This window comes from Clinocottus analis, unplaced genomic scaffold (genome assembly GCF_023055335.1).
Source record: "Clinocottus analis isolate CAN_PGR_092001 unplaced genomic scaffold, fCliAna1.0.p SCAF_11, whole genome shotgun sequence".
NCBI classification, from domain to species: domain Eukaryota; kingdom Metazoa; phylum Chordata; class Actinopteri; order Perciformes; family Cottidae; genus Clinocottus; species Clinocottus analis.
Genome location: NW_027175832.1, coordinates 15,972,302 through 15,992,435, shown reverse-complemented (window position 1 = coordinate 15,992,435; position 20,134 = coordinate 15,972,302). Strand labels below are relative to the sequence as shown.

At 39.7% G+C, this 20,134-nt stretch overlaps 2 protein-coding genes across 6 annotated transcripts; one reads left to right on the top strand and one right to left on the bottom strand.

Annotated features, from left to right (window-relative positions):
- The first annotated feature begins 2,149 nt into the window (after positions 1 to 2,149).
- On the top strand, positions 2,150 to 7,051 carry tcea1 (transcription elongation factor A (SII), 1). 2 transcript variants are annotated; one of them, XM_068570836.1, is made up of 10 exons: positions 2,150 to 2,469; positions 3,295 to 3,357; positions 3,435 to 3,540; positions 4,102 to 4,201; positions 4,333 to 4,478; positions 4,607 to 4,663; positions 5,046 to 5,200; positions 5,404 to 5,550; positions 5,874 to 5,945; positions 6,701 to 7,051. In XM_068570836.1, exons 1-10 carry the CDS (start codon positions 2,395 to 2,397, stop codon positions 6,707 to 6,709), a joined length of 930 nt encoding a protein of 309 aa, XP_068426937.1. In that variant the 5' UTR covers positions 2,150 to 2,394; the 3' UTR covers positions 6,710 to 7,051. The 2 variants fall into 2 exon arrangements, with proteins under 2 accessions (XP_068426937.1, XP_068426933.1); XM_068570832.1 differs by having other exon boundaries at positions 2,152 to 2,469; positions 4,330 to 4,478.
- A 778-nt stretch (positions 7,052 to 7,829) lies between these two features.
- On the bottom strand, positions 7,830 to 19,786 carry rgs20 (regulator of G protein signaling 20). Of its 4 annotated transcripts, XM_068602740.1 has the most exons (6): positions 14,332 to 14,628; positions 14,043 to 14,176; positions 12,585 to 12,751; positions 11,778 to 11,852; positions 11,441 to 11,675; positions 7,830 to 10,271 (listed from the first exon to the last, which is right to left on the bottom strand). In XM_068602740.1, the coding sequence occupies exons 2-6, from the start codon at positions 14,106 to 14,108 to the stop codon at positions 10,083 to 10,085; spliced, it is 732 nt and encodes a 243-aa protein (XP_068458841.1). In that variant the 5' UTR covers positions 14,109 to 14,176; positions 14,332 to 14,628; the 3' UTR covers positions 7,830 to 10,082. The 4 variants fall into 4 exon arrangements, with proteins under 4 accessions (XP_068458841.1, XP_068458824.1, XP_068458833.1 ...); XM_068602723.1 differs by lacking the exons at positions 14,043 to 14,176; positions 14,332 to 14,628 and adding an exon at positions 19,497 to 19,786; XM_068602732.1 differs by having other exon boundaries at positions 14,043 to 14,628.
- Between the last annotated feature and the right edge of the window lie 348 nt (positions 19,787 to 20,134).

The window sequence follows — 20,134 nt, the reverse complement described above, 5'->3', positions numbered from 1 at the left end:
GAGACTGATTTAGAAAGAAGCCTTATGCTCCTGAAACACATCAACTAATTACACCCTGTAGATATTTAAGAAACGAGCAAACATGTCAACACATTAAATCAACAAGACTTACTGTATATCCCACATTTCCCCTTAATTGTGGCGGCTAAAACGACAGAAAGTGTGCCTCCGCTATTCCTCAGAGCGCTGGTCAAAGCCTCTCAGCAGCATTGAAGGGCTATTTTGGGCCGTGCAACATCATGGCCAATTTGCCTAATCTTTGCTCACACTTAATCAGCATATCAAGATAACAAATTAAGTTCTGACAAACTGTATCACAGCCAACTCAACTTTTGTCAGAATGATATTCAATTACAAATGGATGTCAATAATGGTATTCTTTTTGCTTTTTTAAGAGTATGGCTTAGATTTTGGTTTTGGTCAACTAGCGTTTTTTTCCCCATAACAAATAATATACGTCTCAATAAAAATAAGAAAAACAATTTCCAAAAGATCTCTTTAATCATCGTCCATAAATCTCCTTCTTGTTATTTGCACTGAAATTCAAACTGAGTAACTGAGTGAATGGGTACAGTAAAAGGATTAGTGAGCACCAGAATAATTGAAAGGTGAGGACAAATGTGATGAAAGATCGTCAAGATATATGAAGTCTCCAAGTGCAAATGTATAAGTGAATCTTTACAGCTCCCAACAGATGGAAACAGTGGCGAGGATTCTTTCTCGTTTGCAAGCAGCCGACATAATCAGATTGAGAAGTCTTGTCCTAATAGGGATTAAGGCGCACTGGCTGACAGCATAAGGCAGAATAAGTTCTTAGAGCACTTTTTCCTCACAGCAGGTAATGGAAATCTACCTTTACATTTCAGAGCACACAGTCAATGTAGGTGTTCCACCTGTTGAATATCCTGGTGAATGTAATAAAAAAGAAATGTGACCACACTTGTGTAAATACTGCAGCTTTGTATCAAAACTTGGAAGGCCAACACGGTATACCCGATGCCTGTACCTGTTGTAGTTTTTTATTCAGTGGCTTATTCAGTGGCTAATGATTTAATTGCATCATGGGGTGAAAGCTGTGTCACCATACTGCAGTTACCAGACACTGTGCTGTCGAAGCTGCCAACACCTCCCACTAGCATGTGTACTGCACAAGATGAAGACTGTCTGGTAGGAGTTGGGAAAGGGGCTGAAAGACAGGCCTGTGTAGGTCAAACAGAGTCCAGAAGAAGCCACACATTGTGTATTTAAAGACTAGATCATAACATTAAAGCTTCATTATACTTTCGTCAGTGTTTTACCAGTTCTTGTCAACTGATAAAACACAATAAGAATTTTGGCACCATATATTTGTGTTACCTTTTTGTACTCTATACTGTATTTATTTTTTTTTACTATAATTAGCACATTTAATCTTGTACTCTGTTCAATAATTAAAATAATTAGCAGTGATTACCTTCAAACGCTAGGTGGCAATGTCACATGTGGATCTGTTTGGATTAGTAAAATCCAAAATAGTGAGTCTCTGTGTTACATAACTGCAGGATAAGATCCAATAGTGTGTGACCATCGAGGTCTCGCTCCCTTCAAAGGTCACAGGATTGATCTGCAGCTACAATTATGTATGGCATGACTAAATATAGATAAAATAATTAATATAAAAAATAGTTCTGTTTCCTTATCCTGTTAATTGTTGTCCTGAAGATGTATCTGGGGAGCCCTTGTTTGTGACACAACTAAGGCTGTTATGTATCATTTTATTTATCTCTCAATCTGTTTTTTGAAGCAGTACATTAACTAACATGTCAAGCAATTTTGCCTAAAATAACTACAATGATCACTAATTTTGAAGCCACTTTATGTTCAATCCATCAACTTTTTAAAAAAAAAATCTTTCCATCAGATGAACTCCTAATGTGAAAACACGAGACGACCCAAACATTTATCTGAGACCTTTGTTTCCAGCCACTAGAGTCCAACGTTGACCCCAAGCAGAGAAACAAGCGGCACTTTGGCGCCATCTATCGACAGATGGAGATATTACCAAAATGCAGGTCTCGTTTTGGTATCTGGAGGACAGCTGCCTGTACAGAACTAGAGGGAAATACGGACATATATCTGTGTATTCATAAATAATGTGTCCCTGTGGCTTTGTCTGATGAATAAATAGCCTACTTGTACATCTGACTGCTTCCAGAAGAATCATCGGTTCCGAAACGATTAACTCGCCCTGATCTCTGATCAGCTACTCGGGTCTGCCGAGCGGCGCAGGGTCAGTGTGCGGTCCCGGTCCCTCGAGTAGACGCCGCCGCTCTCACTTCTCTCGTGTGTTCGTTTTGTCGCGAATTTCTTTCCTATTTTCGTCCCGTTCACTTGGACTTCAACAGATCAGTCAACATGGGCAAAAAGGAGGAAGAGGACATCATCAGAATCGCGAAGAAGATGGATAAAATGGCGCAGAAGAAAAACGGGGTGAGACGTGTGAGAAGAATGGATGCTTCCCTCCAGCCTGCTGATGTTTATGTGTAGCTTAGCGTTGTTATGGTGTTAGCTGCGGACTGTCCGGCTAATTAATCCCGCAGACATTTCACTTCTATACCATGGTGTTATTTCTCCAGACGTGTTATGACCCTGAACCACATGGGGTTAGGAAGCCTGTAGTTGTGACTAACTAACTGGCCGTTTTAAAGTCTGTTGTGTCGCTAGCAGCTAGCAGCAGCTCCCCTGTGCTCGCTAGCCTTGTGCCCCACAGTGCAATAACATGCTGCATGTGGTTGTTTTAAGGAACCAAGCAGCAAACGTTAGTTAGATGTCGAAAGCATAAATGGATCAATGCATGTATCCTCGCGACTTCTGTTGTGATTTCAGGACTTTGGAAACACTGGACGTGAGTTAACTTTTAGCCGCCAAGCTAATGTGATGGTACTAAATTACATGTAATCTAACATCATGTTGGGGCCACGACTATTAATTGGTTTCGTTATCCATCATTTGGCTTTTGCAATGGCAGGTGGTGTTAGGAATGTAACCAAATGTCCAAGAAAAATCTTCAGTTTCGTATAATTTAAGATGAGGAAAATCAACAAATAATGTCATCATCGGCTCATGTTTTTAAATTGTACTTTTAAAATCCCCCCCAACAATTAGTCAAAGATCAAAACAGTTGCATTTCATTTCCTGTCAACTGGTTGCTCATCCCAAATGATTATTATTATTTATTTATTTTACCAATAATTATAACCTTTCTGGAGCTCGAGAGTCATAACAAACCATATCTGACTATGCTCTCCTCTGCAGGCCGGGGCTTTGGACTTATTGAAGGAGCTGCGGAGTATCCCCATGAGTCTCGAGCTGCTTCAGGTATCTTTACTCATTTCTTCTTGAGGCTCACCGTCCGTGCTCAAACCCTGATGCATTAACACACTGTCTTTCCACAGTCTACCAGAATTGGGATGTCCGTTAACGCCATCCGCAAGCAGAGCACAGACGACGAGGTAACATCCCTAGCCAAGGCCTTGATCAAATCATGGAAGAAGCTTTTGGGTAATTATATGCTTTATAATTCTACTGAAACGTGTGAATTGTGTTACGTGTCATATTTCTGAAAAGAGATTTTTTTGATGCCTCAAGCTGTTGATTGTAGTTTATGAAGTCCAAGCCAATTTGGATCCTTTGCTTATTGCAACACATGGGTACACCAGCTGCAAACATACTCCTGTTGGAGTATCTTAAATCATTTGTATCTATTCTCACTCCCACAGTGTTGTAAATGAAGTGTCCAGCAGCACATAAAAATGAACATCAGCCAGCACTTTCAGTGAAGACATCCACACTGATAGACCTCCTCAGCCAGAGACTATTTAATAAGTCTTTGAAAAAGTTTGAGTTATTGTAAAACACTAGGAATAATATACCATGATATTGTTTGTACTTGATACCCTTATAAGATGATTTTTTTATTGTGGGATTTTTTTTATTTTTTAAAGAGGAATAACAAAGTTGTCCTTATGTAGAGCTATTCAGCTGGCAAACACTAATGTTGGTCTGCATTAGTGTAACTTTCTTGTTTTCTTACTTTCTTGATTTCTGCCACTTGTACCCCAGATGAACCTAACAGTGGAGAGAAACCTTCAGATGAAAAGAGGAAAGAGCAAACAACGCCTGTTTCTCCCTCGCAGGGAAGCCCAGAAGCAAAAGAAGAAAGGTAAGAAGAGGATTATGTTTTTTTTGTTTAAGAACATTACTGAGTGTTGACACATCATGATTTTTTGGACGATTTAGCTGCAGATGCAGTTTGTCTACTTTTTCATAATGTTTTTCTCTCTTCCATAGCAGCTCGAGCAGTAACTCCAGCAGCAAGAGTGAGCCTGCTGAAGTTTCCACTAACACATTGATCCACACCTTTCCTCGTGCCCCTAACACCTCCGACTCTATCAGGGTCAAGTGCCGAGAGTTGCTGGCCAATGCTCTACAAACAGGAGGTAATCCTGCCTATTATAATAATTTGGGCAACCCATTTTCCAGACAAGGTGTTATTGTGGTTGGTTACGATTGGCTTTATTTAAACTAACCGTCTGTCCTCTGACTTTTCTTTTTTTTCTTCCTCCAGAGGATCATATTGCTATTGGTGCTGATTGTGATGAACTTGGAGCTCAGATTGAGGAAGATATCCTTTACATTGAATGGAAAGTTTTTAAAGCAGATGTTCGAGTTTAGTAATTTCTTCTATAATTGTTTTTTTGGATGCCAGTGATCAAAATAAGTATATATAATGTCTTTGGACTTAAAATTGCTTGTTTTGTCTGATCGGCAGTCTAACTCCTTGAAGTAGAAAAAAATAAATAATCCACACAGGCTGAAAACAGACAGTGTGCGCATTTAAATTATCGACATTCTGGTGGATTCAATTTTAGTCAGCTAACTAGTTCATCAATTTAATGTTTCAACACAAACGCACCTAACAGGCCGAAGTTATTGTTTTATATACTTTTTAATTTGAAGCATAACATACATTTTTTGCCAAATTGTCTTCCTTGACCTGCCATCACTTATCTTTCAAGAGTTTAAGACCACAGACCCGAAATACAAGAGCCGCGTGCGGAGCCGAATCTCGAATTTGAAAGATATGAAGAACCCTAATCTAAGGAGGACTGTACTATGTGGGAGTGTAACCCCCGAACGGATGGCTAAGATGACCGCTGAGGTTTGTTATGGCTTTTATTTGAAAGGTCCTGGAACACACTGTCAGTATAGTTATCCCAATACTGTTGTTACAAATTCTTCCTAAATGTGTTGCTTCTCTATTGGTATAATATTACGAAATGGTGCATATCTCTTGTCACATCAATAAAATATATAAATAATATACTTAAAGGCATCATAATCAACGCTCTTCTGTTTCTGTAGGAAATGGCCAGTGATGAACTAAAAGAAATGAGAAAGAATTTGACCAAAGAGGCTGTCAGGGAACACCAGATGGCCACCACTGGAGGCACTCAGACGGATCTATTCACTTGTGGCAAGTGCAAGGGGAAGTGCTGCACCTACACACAGGTACGGATTTACCCTTTGTGCTTCGTTTGAACTGAGGCGTATAAGAGAAGGACATTATAGTCGATGGTAACGTTGGTTTGCAGGTGTGGTTATAAGCAATGTCTCCACAGTGCAATTTGCATGGTTTGATTAGAATGACATGGTCCGTTGGTACATTATGGAAAGTTTCAAATGTCCTGTCGCTACGTTGGTACGATTGCATTCTCCTCCGGTAACTTAAGTTTGAGTCCCATGAATTAACGTCAGTTTGGACAGCAGTCCCCGCTTTTTTAGTTGGGTATTATAATAAATGGGTTGTGCATGTTTTTTGTTGTTTTTTCTAGGTTCAAACTCGCAGCGCTGATGAGCCAATGACCACGTTTGTCTTCTGCAATGACTGCGGAAATAGATGGAAGGTACGTTGTTTAACAGGGCTTCGTTGACTCAGTCGTAAAACCCATCAGCGAACTGACTCGTGTTTTATTGATCGAGTGGTACGTGTCCACACACATTATACAAGCATCAATATTGTTTAGTTCTTAAAGAAAACTGGCCAACTTGGTCCTTTTCCGCTCTCCATGCAGACTTCACCTGCACACCTCTTATTACGGACCCATCTGTACTCAACTCAATGCTATTAAGCCTTGAAGCAGAAACCTGCATCCTGTTGAGGCCTGAATGTTGTTCCGTGCAAATTGAAACTGAAACGATGAGTCGATTCATCAGTCTATTGAAGAAAATGTATTTGTAACATAATTTATAATTGATTGACTTTTTTTTTTTACACTTTTTATTAGGCAGAAATGAGTCTTAATGAGTCCTTTTTTTTATACAGTATGTGTACGTATGTATATTGTTTTTGTTGTGGATGCGTTAAATGTTTATTTACAGATGCTATTCAGGGTAAAGGCTTCATTTTATGTATGAATTTAGACTATAAATGTGATCACTACAATTTCATTACAAACACAAAGTGATGTTTAATTAAATAAAGAAATTAAAAACCAACATAGGATTACATCACAATGTTTTTTAATTAAAAAAGAAAATGCATGTCATATAAATGGCAGACTGTTTTTTTCTCCCAGGTATTTATGTATGACTTTATTATCTTTGTTTAATGGAAATATTCCAGTTCCTGGGTGCTAATGTTGTGTTTTTTGTGTCCTAGTTTTGCTGAGACTGCACTCCGACAAGGAGCAAAATTCCTGGACCAGGTTATCTCTCTGCAACAGATTGGAGCTTTGTATTTTGTGGTTCACGACACGCCATACAAAGATGCCACAGGTTTCCGTTTGAATAAATATCCTGTTCATAGATTTGAGCTCATTGTCAGTTGCCCTCCCCCCAAATATTTTACTATTGTTTTTAGTTGTTTTTGTTCACAGTCAATCTTGTCTCATTCTCTTTTATCTGCATTTTTTATATGTAGTTTTAACACTTTGGACAATGTTGTTTTGCTTTTCCCTCACAACATTGCATTGTTTTATTTAATTGCCCAATAAAACTGTAATCCATTTGATTAAAAAGAAGTGATTTTCATTAGGCTTCAGTTTCTTTTGGTTATGTGAGTTTTGAACATTATACTAATGCAATTAAGCGGTTGCGCGTGTCTGTATGTGTGCGCGCCTGTGTGTGTGTGTGTGTGTGTGTGTGTGTGTGTGTGTTATTGGTGGAATATTCATCACATCAAAGTGAATGCTGATGTGTGCATATTAATGTCTGGGCACAGGCTAATGTCATTGGCAGAACCCGGGAAGACACACAATTGTTTTCCTTTCCTCCGAGGTTCATGTTTTTTATTGCCAGGTGCAACCACTTCACGTTGACGAGCTGTTGTGCCGCCTTACCGTCACACAGCCCGAACCCAGATCGGTTGTACACGGTTAAGTCCGTTTAAACGTTTAGCTTGAGAAACTAACTCATTTAATACAATATTAAGCTGTGTACAACATATTTTTTTTCCCCTTCAAATACATGGTTTAAAAGGCATGAATTATGAATGCAATAAAACAAAGATGTGCATTTTCGGATCGTTTAAAAGGCCCAAACTTGTTTGATGGAGAAAGTCCCTAATATTTTGGACGTAACATAATTATTTACTGGACAGTAATTTAGCTAATGTTGCCTTCAAATCAATTTATTTATCTGCTGCTATATTAAAATCCTTTGATGCTTGCCATGAGATTAACTGATTTAAGGCTCTCAACCGTATGGGGATTTTTAGTTATTACTTGATTGTTGTCGTGTGGTTTTGTGATCAAATCATGCCAGAGTCAGTAAAATTATTGTGCTTTATTTTTATCTTAATCAAAATGCCCACAAGTCAGTATTTTCTTGGAGAGTAGCAGAAAAAAAAAACGAAACCAAATACTGTAAACATTCACATTATTATTATTTTTTTTATGTATTCTTCAGTAAACTCAGAGCAAAATAACACATTTCATATAGTAAACAGAAGAAGAAACAACATTTATAGGCATCACTCCAAACCATTGGCTTGGATTGTGTTTTGAGGTTGATCTGCTCGGTGTATCATCAGCTCAAATTGCACACAGTAAGTTAAAGTTATTCTAAGACAAGTAGAAGTGCCACCGCGAAGAACACAGGTCGGCGAGAAGTTCAGATCAAACAGCCCTATCCATTGATCTTGTTTGTCTTCAGCAAATAAAGACATGTGTTGTCATCACCCGCCACCATACTGTTTGGTAGCGCTACCAAAATGGACCAGTGTAGTCACGACTAAGGAATCAAGACAAAACATGTGATAATTTGGCCAAAGAGAGGGACAATTACCAGTAACCTGGCCTCATGCTCCAGTTACCACTCTTATGGCAAGAGTCTAAAAACAACTGTTGCCCATGAGAAAGATGTCATAAAATTGAATGTCAAGGCACTTCCCCATGTGAGGATCTTGTCTTTGAGTGACATGTTTGTGAGGCAACAAAGTAATTTAACTAAAACTATCAGAATACATTAACGTATTTTATACTTGGCAACTCCAATTTCAGTCAATGGAAATGCCTTTCATTTTACATATCAACACAGTTTACATGGTAGCTTTGGTGTTGCTGCTGACCTGGCCGGACCCCAGCGTCGCTTCCATATTGCAGGTGAGGTTATTAAAGTCAAAATCCCGCAGGGTGATACACAGATGACTCCACCAGCTGTCAACAAATGTCAAAATCACAATTCTTTTGTTTAATAATTGTCTCTGCAAACGTACCAGTTGACAAATGTAGATTTAAAGCAGATATTTGTGGGAAATATGTTACTTGTTGTTGTTAGATTAGAAAATCAATACCACTCTCGGGTCTTTATGGTACATTTGGAGCTACAGCCAGCAGCTGGTTAGCGCTCCATTTCAACCCAATATATATATACTTTACCTCTCTTTTAAATGTTCGCTAAATGTAAAACTACAACTAGAGGTTGGTTAGCTTAGCCTAGCTTAGCGCAAAGACTGGCATCCCAGAAATTATTAGGAAATTACAGAGCCATAAAATAAACCCAAATTTCTACATTTTATGACAGTGACCTAACAGAATTATTAATTCCACAATAGAACTTATATATCCTTTGAACGTGTTGGTTTTGTTGTATTGGCAATAGATATCAATACATAAAAAATACTTTATCTGGTAAATATAATGACTTGAGTTTGTGTGTCACACTGGTAAAACTATATTAAATGTGTGCATCGAGTAACACGTGAATAAAAAAAAATCTATTTTAAATAGGCATTTTTCTGTGGTTAAGACTGAGTATAGAAAGTAAAAATACACTTCCATAATTGATTTGTGTTTCTTATGGAAACAAATTGCACACTGTGATTAGAGCCATTGTCACTTTCTATAACTTCATTGATAACCACATTTTTTCAATCCCACACAGTTTTTACACGAACTGGAGTTGCCAAGTCGCTGTCACAGGTACCGAAGAGTGAGGTTAAATTACAAAACAGGGTCAAACCAAGGTCAAATCATACAGTACCCCACAAAGCTGCCTGCAAGTAGAGCTAACGTGTAGCCTTTGACTTGAGCTTTGATTTTCATACGCAGTGAATAGAACCAGGCGTTTCTACATAAAATACCCACAATTCCATTTTTACTATTTACAAACTCATAAATATATATATGTATATATATAGTCTACAGTAGGAATAATTTCCCCCCCAAAACAATCATACAAAAAACAACAGACCATAAAAAACTCTGAACACAAATAAAATAGATTATTTCTATCAAAAAAGAAAAAAAAAAAAAACAGAAACAAAATGTATTCATATTCCTTTGGAGTGTTTTGCTATGTTGATCTGTAGCAGTACTTGTGATGTCGAGCCCTCGGGAGTTTTAAGACCTGAGTGTCTTCAGTCAGGTGCAGATCACAATAGCGCTGAAATCCCTGGGAGGGGCCAGGCCCGAGGCCAGGTTCATGTAATCCTACACTGAACATACAAAGAAAATTTAAAAAAGGGACTCAGGATTGAGGGTGAGGGGCATGAGGGGGTGGGGGGGATAAAGACAGTTAAAATATCACAGGTCATCACCACCCTAAGATTCGGGGGACTGCTCTGACAGAGTGTTGAGCAGGTTTTTGTAGGCTTGGGAGTTCATGTAGCGGGGATATGAGTCTCTTTGCATTAGTGTGTAGATCTGCAGCTGGGCATCTTCAAACGTCTGCAAGTTGGGTTCCTGCATGTTCCTGTTGATCGACTCACGCACACGGGAGTCAAGGCTCACCTGGGAGTCAAGAACAGGGGTTGGAATTAGGGAGCACAGAATCTTCACATGCTCAATGACAAACTGTCTAAAAAGGAAAAGTTTGACCTTTTGAGAAATGAGCTTATTTGTTTTTTTTAGTGAGAGTTTGATGACAAATTGTATACCACCCTCATGTCTGAAGTAACTGAGTCAGTCAGTTAGCTTAGCTTACAGTGCACAAAGACAGGAAATGGAGGAAACAGCTAGCCCGGCTCTGTCTCAATGGAACAAAATCCACCTATCAGCATTTAAAAACCAAAATCTTTCTCGGTTATAATATATATGTAACTTTCAGTGGTCTTCGCTCACTAGCCCAAAATATATACTTAGCATAGCATAGCATATACTTTGTGTTTTGTACAGAGTAAACAAACACGCTATGAGATATTAGAAATTAAGCTTCAGAGGTGGATTGTGTCACTTTTGGACAGAGCCAGGCTAGCTGTTTCCCTCTGTTTTCAGTCTTTTTGCTAAGCAAAATTTCAATATGAGATTGAAATTTTGAGACATTTTTTGACATATTGAGATTTCAATATGTCAAAAAATGTAGACCAAGGATGCGATTGATAACTAAAATGATGATGGGATTGGATAAGTTTGCTGTAAGCGGTCTGTTAGCGAGTTACTGTTATTAGCTAAGGCACGTGCAAAGATAATACAACATCGCTTTCTACCATAACTCAATTTGAATGCTATCAAAGTGATTTAGCGTAATTTTTAGAACTATATTAAGCCTTAAACTGACATTGGGATAAAATGCTTGGTGCAGATTGGCACATTGGGTTTAAGGATTCCCTCAATTTGACCATTCTGCTGATGCCTCATGTCTTATTGCCTGGAGCCTCAGTTTTTAAAAACGTAGTTCTGGGCTCTTTACCCTGTTTGTAGTGCACCACAGCGCAGCTTTGAGGCATGTTTCTGTTGTTTGCAAGCAGAAGAAAGTCACAAGGATTGGTGGTTTTTCCCTTAACTTATTTGCTCTCTTTCTCTCTTGCTATATGCAAAATGTTCCCAAAATGTCAAATTATTACTTTGAAGGCATGGAGAATGAAGACATTGAAGAACGATGAATATTTGTCACTTATTAGGACGTTTCACTCTTGAGATTAACACATTTTTAATAACAGTCAAATCAAGAGCTGTCAGACCTCTTTAGGCGAGAGAATGGAGATGTAGTCCTCATAGATGACACGAGCCCTCTCCTCTACCGGAGTCTTATTGGCATCTTTGCTGAACTCCTCACAGGCTAACCAGAAGAGCATGTTCTCCTCGCTGAACTCGGTGCGAAGAAATTGCCGGAAGGCGTTCCTCCCCGCTGGGCAACACATTAGCTTGTCAAACGACTGCCCCCACGAGCGCACCTCCTCCAGCGTGGGCTTTGGGCTGCAGAGAGCATAGACAACATGGGGGTGAGTGATTTCAACATTTATTTCGACAAATATCCTCTGTAAATTTGGCATTTTTTGTGCAGTGAAATCAACTGACCAGTCTTCACAGTCTGCGGTCCCTTCCTTGACGTCATAAGAAGCCTTTCGGTTCCTTTCATCCCGGTCTTCATTCCTATTACGTAGACAGACAGATCATGAACTGGACTGAAGAAGTTATTCATGTGATATTATGTCATCTTACTGTAATTTTTTAAAATAATTTCCATTCTCGTTTAACATTAACATTTTACAAGCAAATGAAACCATCACTAGTGACTAGTTGATTGGCGGAAAATGACTTGGCACGATCAATTTTTTTTAAGGATGTATACCAAAATGCTGCTGCTTTCAGATTCTCAAATCAAAATATTTGCTGGCTTTCTTTGATAGTTAACTTTACATCTTTGGGGTTTTGACTGTTGATGACATCACCTTGGTCTGGGAAATTGCAATAGACAACTTTTCAATAATTGATAGCAAATAGATACAATACATATTCAGATTATCTATATATACACAGTTGCAGTAAATACTCATGCTAGTCATTGCCAGTCAGCTTATTATCGAAGTTCAGCTATTTCTCTGTATCTGCGATGTCTTGTTACTGTGTCTGATTTGGTTGGATTTCATCCACACTAAGTTTACTGAACTGCAAATATTTCAGGAGCTCCCACTTCTCACGTTGTCAGCAGATAAGTAACTGCTGTTTACATAAGACTGCTGCAGGGTAAGTGTCTACAGATCACATGCAAAAAAAAAATCAAGAACATAAGACACAGTATAGCTCAGGCTGTGCTGTCCTGTGTGCAGTAATCTCGGCCATGCTGCGCCACAACGAACAAATTCTCCGGTGGGGAAGACCTACCAGGAACAGCTACAACAGCAGCACCAGCAGAAGCAACATGCATTTGAGCCCCGTGGGTTGGCCTGGCCCGGCTGGCCCTGCTGGGCCGGTACAGTTCCCCCCGCTGCCGACTCCTGCTGCACCGACATCTGCCTCTTTCGCATCTCCATCCGCTCTGATCCCATGGGCTACAAACAGAGGAGAGGCACTGACTTTAGTGTTTTAGATGTCAGAAATTGTTTTTAACTAATATTGTATATATATATTTATATTTTATCTTGTGGTCAGAAACTGTCTTGACCTGCAATGGATGTTTATCCTAAAAATCAGTGCCGGTGCAATACAGATGGTACGGCCAGCATAATGAGACCAAAGTCTAGTGTGGCATCCTGACAGTGCATCCATTTTACCACATACATTAGATGTATTTCATTTACCACTCACCAGTTGCCACCTATAGTATGTGTTATACTGTATGAGTGCTGCTGGTGCTCTCTGGCAGGAGCGTGTGCTGGCATGCCCAGAGTTTGGAATGCTGTTTGATCCATTCAGGGGGAAAGTATATGGAAGAATAATTGGCAACCATCTATCATATTTCAGCCCCTGTTGTTAAAACTGACTGCATGTGCCCAAACCCTCCAACTGCATGGGTAAAAGGGATGGATTGATGACCGTGGGCTCAATGTTCATAATCCAAAAGAACAGTGCATTACAAGATCTGCAATGCTCACTGGGCTTGAGCAATGAATTAAATACACATGGAAATAATGCAAATATTTGTCTTTAAATTATTGCTTGTCGGGTGTCACTTTGCCATGCACCCTTAGGCTACATTTATCATGGACATTGGGATATTACTGTACTAAAATTTTAAATTGTCTATAGCTGTGACTTTTTTTTTTTTTTTTTTAACATAATCTCTTTTAAGGTTTGTAGGCCTATAGATACAGACAGGCTCTTCTCACAGAATTACTTCTTGTCTGGTTTTAACGAATGTGTCATCAGGTCAGACGCTGCCAAATCCTGTCAGATCATTTATGTAACAAAGCTGTCGCTTCCAACACACGGCATCATTCAGCTACTACCTGACACAAGAAACGATGCTTTAAAAAAAAAAAAAAATGTCAGGAGATTTGGTACATGGGAGGGGGGCCTGAAGGCGCAGCTTGCAAATCTATAACCGCAGCATCGCTCTATCACAGCCTTTCGGTGCATACAATACCATTTGGCCATTTCTAAAATGGATCCGCGCGCGGTTTCACTCAGATTCAGAGCAGGCTTCAGCTGCATATTTCGTGCGTCTTGCCAAATGGCATATTTTACGCGTTTTAGGTGTCGGGTACTTCAAAGCTGACACAATTGCAATATACGCTATGGCTTGACTATAAGACGATGAAATGGGGGGTGGGGGTGGTCGTATCCATTCAGAGGATAAATCATGATAACACCAAATAAACCGCTATTCTCATTCAATCTTACCGTAGCAGAAATGTGAACGACGCTGGGATGTAATGGTTCCTGAGCGATTTTATCAGCAGAAACCATTGCAACAGCAACTCGCACAACACATCAATGGAAAGTGCCACCACGAAGAACCGTAGAGCTTCTTCGCCCTGGACAACCACCAAAAAGACACTGCCTAGATCTGTTAAAAGCTCACTGTACAGCAAGATAGTGACATGCCATTTAAAATACCGGGAAACGGCCTTAAATACTCCGCTCGAGAAATGTCCGTGCACTGATACATCAGTTTCACACCAGTACTTACAATTTCACCATGTATGCACAGCGAGAAGAGGTAATTCTTTGCCTTGATTACATCCGATGGCACATAAGGCTTTTTTCCCCGACCGGCTGCTTCAAGTCAGTACGCATGCGTCTTCTCTCCAGCTCGTAGTAGCCCAGTAAAGAGCGTAAACCCCGACTGTATGGCACAGGTTTTTACAGTACAGGTCCTTTACCCTGCCTTGTACGCGATAGACTCTGGGAACGGGCTATGCAAGCAATGACGGCTGCATGTCAGTTCATAATAAAGAACATGGACAAAAATGAAGCCTACAAACTAACCAGTAAGACAAACACCCATCAACTTATCGTGAGCGTTTGTTACATTAAAGCCATATACAAAACCTAAAATATCCAGAAATATACCCCACCTTCTCCCCCCCAAAAATAAAATAAAAAGCTATAATTTCGTTGGCACATGCGCCCAATGAGCCTTTGCCTGAAGTCGCTGTCTATGGTGCTGAAACAGCCAGTAGCTGATAGACTGCAGCATTTCTTTTTAACTAAACCTCCCTGAAGGATAGCATGACTTTGACAGCCTATATTTCATCATTTGGGAAGTTTAGGCTTACATGTCGACTGTGAGCTCTGTGTTTACACATTCCTGGCTGGTCTATGCAGTGTACCAAACTGTTGTATTATTTTGTAAACACTGTGTGACTTTTAATCCTCTTGTCACATACACTCTCATACTGCATAATCACACCCACACTCACACACACACACAACCTTTCTGTCAATGCAGACACAGTCATGCACAATACACACACAGACCCATACATGCATCTATACATGTGTCTGTTTGATCTGTTCTGTTGTTTTTATCCTGAATCTGTAGCACCCATACAGTTGTCTTAACCTGAGTTAAATAGATTACTCAGAGATGACAGCTGCAGTTTATAAACATGTTAATAGGCATTACATCTGTTGCACTGCTTCTCTCCACAACAAGGTGTATCTGGACTGTCCCTGTTAACGGCAGAGGTTGCCATTACTCCTATGGCAAGATGTGCATTGCATTTAGTCGTTTAGTTTAACTCTTTAACAGATGACTGCCAGGCTCCTCTGTGCCTTGTAATCTACAGCACAGGTCTGATGTAGAAGACAACACTGCCATCTGAAGGTAGCTCAAACTGCAGCACTAACATGATGCTCTTCATGCGCACTGACTGACTCATAGATTCTCGATGGTCGTAGGAATTAATGAAAGGCACGGCTACGTTTGCATGCTATGATCTCTTTGATAAGATTTGACATGCTTGTATGAGTATTAAAACTATGCCAGTATAACGTCTATTTGATGCCGAGTTATGCCGGAGATATTGGGATGTAGATTTCCCCACATATCTTTCAATGCAATATGATTTTATTAATGTAGAGGTGCACATTGGCTTTTGCTTAGTACAAACACCAGATGGCACCCTGCCTATTCTGCAAATGTGTCGCGCAACATACTGCATTTCATCTAATTATCTGTTTAATTTACACCAATATATTTGCGCTGCATGGGTCCCATTTTTGTTGAAATTCTCTTTGCTATTGAAATCAATGTCATCCACCCCACATTGTAATGGGAAGTGCTGCAAAAATGTGAGCGCCTGTGATACAAAACAGAGAGAACTGTTCTTACAGGGTTCGCACAGACCTGGTGCTGCTCCATTATACTGCCTATTGAACCAGTTAAGGATTAAGCATTCATCTGTTCTGTTATCTGGTCCAAAAAAAAGGGAAAGAAGGGATTTCTTTCCTGTCCACATTAATTACTGTACTGAACTGGGGCATGCCCTTAGCATCCACAAATCGTCGTTACCCTCCGGAGATATGAACATGTGACTTTCTCCACAACACTTCATTTAACACCTTCCCCTGTGCTCATGTTATGCAACACAAACCCACAAATAGCCGTGAGAGATTGATACACACACACGCACGCACGCACACACACAGATGCGCGCACGAGTAACGCAAGATGCTTTATGCTGTGGTGATTTTGACGAACACACAGACTTTTCCTTCTGAGAGCACAATGCCAAGTGGAGGAGGGAGTCTGAATACACAAGGTCACATGGAGGAGTAGGACGCCAAAGCTGGGGGACAAGATGAATAAAGTCTTTTCAGCGAGTGATTAAGATGATTCAAAGCATTGCGAAGCTTTGATGAAAGTAGAATTAACTGTAGATTTGATCACTAGAGCTCAACATGCAGATATATGCACCGGGGATGAACACCTCAAGGGATAATGCATGGCATCTGTGAGCATTTTGAACGTGAAGATACATCGTCTAATCCTGGCGACGAAGAGGGCACAAACTCTCCATTTGATTTCATTTCTGGTTGACGTTGTTCTTCTAATGAAAGTCCCCCAGGTGTGTTCATCGAGTTGTTCTTTGCACTGTTAATGCCAGGCTCAATTTAATAAAACACATCAGTGTCTTAATCCTTGTGACCCAGTCTGTTCTTTTGTTGTTTTTTTTACTTCAACATCACATTATCAACCTAACTCTAGGCAGTATGTCTCCATACAAACTGATTGTCCAAATTACCACCATCTATTATGAGTCAACACAATTCTATTGGGCTCATTTCAACACATTTCTGAGGCTTGCAGTTGAAAATGTTGTTGTAGCTTCGCGCACACAGTATCCTGTGATTGCATTTGACCTTTCTCTTGAAGGTCACCAATATAAATGTTGCAGGATTGTTATTGTACTGCTATTTGATGTAACATTTATTTCTTCATTGCCCCTTGAGAGAATATTCCGTTTGCAACCATGAAATAAAAAAAGAAAAGCACGATAAACACAGATGACAACACCAATCAACAAATAGCTGAGTTCAAAATGCCATCGGTGATCTTTAAATGTGCAGGAGCTCTTGAGACAAGTCAACAGTCACCAAGTGGAGAGAAACTCTTTGCTCAAGTGATCCTCATCAGGACAGGCAGTTGTCAGTTCTGTAATTACTTGGACTCTTTAATAACGAATGAAAAGCATCATATAAGTCATGAAATTACCTTTGGAGCAGACTTAATTAAGGAATCAAATTTAATGGGAATAATTTATTACAGGGTTTCATTACCACAATTAAATGTTCTCTAAATATAACCTCCTACAAAGATAAAGTTTTGATAAATGTATATCTATGAATAACACAATGCATGGTATAGGCCTAATAGGTTCAAGTAAGTACATTTGTGGACTGACTGCATGGCCAATCACATCCCTCTTTGAATGAAACTCTGTGAGAATGATTATCAATGGGATAGTTAGGCACCTTTTGTGAATTATTGTATATTTTGTATGTGCGGTAATCAATGAAATACGGGATCACTCACAATACCAGAAACCCTTAATCCAAGGGAGATCAATAGAATGAAGTCATCATTAAGGTTATTAATTACACCTGAGCTTTTTCTTACAGTGAAAATGTAAAATGTCTGCAGTGAAAAATGTCGGTTGCAATGTAATCGGTTACAGTCTGTCTGGGGACAATTGTCCCACACCACTGTTCCTTCCTCCGTTAGCTGTCCTCTGTGTATCCATCTAATAAGTGTGAAAATCCATAAGGGGAAAAACTACAAGTGAATGAGGGGAACATTTTTACTAATAGATATCACCATGAAACGTCCTCAGTTGATTACATACATTAAGGCAATAACGCTGTCTAAAATGTTGTGTTTAAAAATGCTAATTGGGCATTCATGCTAACCTTTAGTGAATTTAGTAGAAATATACAGATACAAATAGACTAAGTGTAGTAAAATTAACTTTGAAATGTGTATTTGTTTTTCTAGCTACTGTAGTCTGACAAGACAAGGTGAGAAGAATTTATGGACGCCAAAAAGGCCAAACTCTAAACATTGACGAGTACAGGAACATTTTTTGTTTTTGCCTTGGGTATGTTACCATGAATTAACATGGAGATTCCACAGCAGGAAAAGCATGGGTGTAAATGATAACATTAGCAATGGCCAGTGGGCCATCTGCAGAGTTTTGTCCATGCTGCACTACTGGAAAAGCTGACGATAGCTAGTGTTATTTTACTGCAATGAAGCATGAAGGTAATGTCTCGGTATTAACATCCACATGTGTATGTTTTCTTCTGCATCAATTTCTATCCTTTATTTGCAATTCAACTTGTCCAAAACATTTCATAGAACTGTAATGCTGAATTGTTGTCTTTTAATTCACTTACAGTTGTGTTCTATATCCTTTTATTGCTGTTGGATTGTGGTTAATATGCTAAACGTTTTGACTGTAATTCAACAAACTCCAGTTCGGCTCTCAGACACCTGGCCAGGAAACAAATTTGTGTGATGCTTTTGTGATGATCTGAACTGACTCCTCTGTCCTCCCACTCGATTACGGGATCAGTTGCTGCTGTTGGTCCTGTGTGAATATAAACATAGTCCTCCTCACTACAGAAAGCTATTGCAAATATTTATTTTTTCATTTTCCCAAGAATGATTCAGCAGCTAAGCAAAATTGCATTTCAGACTACTGGAAATGACTCAATGTATTCTCAACTCACTAATGAATAGGAACGTTGTGTAATTTGTCTGCCTGTCTGTTTGACTGACCGCACAACTTAATTTAGATTTCCAATGATTGGTATCACACTATTTTAAGACACACTATCTTCTTTTAATCTTCTTAGGCCTCTTTTAGACTGGAAGTACTTCTCTAAATAGAAGTTTGGCAAGAAGCAAAGGAAGCTGCTCAGAAAACCGCAATCTTAACAACAACAACAACAACAAACAACATTATTAAGGATGTATCACTTACTGCAGGTGAATAACAATAAGAAACATATATCATTTGATAGATATGAGGAGATGTATTGTAACTGTGAACCTCACAAGTTTATTAGGCTGTCGAACTTATTTTTTTGGAGAGAATACTTCAGCGACAGGCTTGTGTTATGTCTTGCTTCTTTTGAACAACTAACAAGCTTTTTAACAAATAACAAGAAAAATTATAGTCAACGGTAATGTAAAACTGTAGTTTTACTTGACTGGTTGGTGAGTTTTCACTGTATTGGCTCTAAAATAACAATAATTACCAGTATAGTGCATATATGATAATGACGCTCTAATTTACAAACAGTAATGCTGACAGGGGGGGGACAAAAACTAAAACGTGCCCTTACCTCAAGGCACACCATCTCCTGTTCCTCTGGGACCGGGTCATTGTAGTTCACTGGGTATCCCACACCATGCCGGCAGGCCCGGACCAGTCCCAGTATCCGCTGCCACATCAGGGCCCTGGTGCGTCTGATCCGCCGCAGAGCAGACGTGGGCCTGATCTCCCACTGCCTCACCGCTCTAGCACATGTCATGCTCCGGCCATGAGGCTTCACTTGCCACGTGAGGCTCGAGTGTCTTAGGCATCGTAACGAATCCACACTTCTTGCTCCTTTCCTCTATGTTTTTTCGCCGTCTGTTCTGAAGCCCATTGTGTGGGAGAGAGAGAGAGAGAGAGAGAGAGAGAGAGAGAGAGAGAGAGAGAGAGAGAGAGAGAGAGAGAGAGAGAGAGAGATAGAGGGGGTAGAAAAGCATCAGTGACCCTGACGAAGAGTAGAGTGTTTACAAAGGAGAGGGCAGAAGGGGATTAGGACAATGTCCCCAGTGGATGCAATCCTGATTCCTCTGTGCTTTACTGCGTCTCACCAGCTTAGGCCAGATTAAGCCAGGAGGTCTTAGTGTCTGAGTGAGATGGACAGAGAGGAAGACTAGTGACAGGCCTGAATTCATTTGTGATTGTATATGCTCCTTGAGGAAACCTGCC

Bases quoted from the DNA above. Each gene is read 5' to 3' on its own strand.
- tcea1 (XM_068570832.1), top strand. From the start codon at position 2,395: ATGGGCAAAAAGGAGGAAGAGGACATCATCAGAATCGCGAAGAAGATG. The intron at 4,479-4,606 runs GTAATCCTGCCT...TTCTTCCTCCAG, and splicing joins CAATGCTCTACAAACAGGAG to AGGATCATATTGCTATTGGT. The intron at 4,664-5,045 runs ATATCCTTTACA...ACCTGCCATCAC, and splicing joins TGGAGCTCAGATTGAGGAAG to TTATCTTTCAAGAGTTTAAG.
- rgs20 (XM_068602723.1), bottom strand. From the start codon at position 19,685: ATGACATGTGCTAGAGCGGTGAGGCAGTGGGAGATCAGGCCCACGTCT. The intron at 12,752-19,496 runs GTAAGGGCACGT...CTCTGTTTGTAG, and splicing joins AGGAGATGGTGTGCCTTGAG to CCCATGGGATCAGAGCGGAT. The intron at 11,853-12,584 runs GTAGGTCTTCCC...TCTACGTAATAG, and splicing joins TGCTGTTGTAGCTGTTCCTG to GAATGAAGACCGGGATGAAA.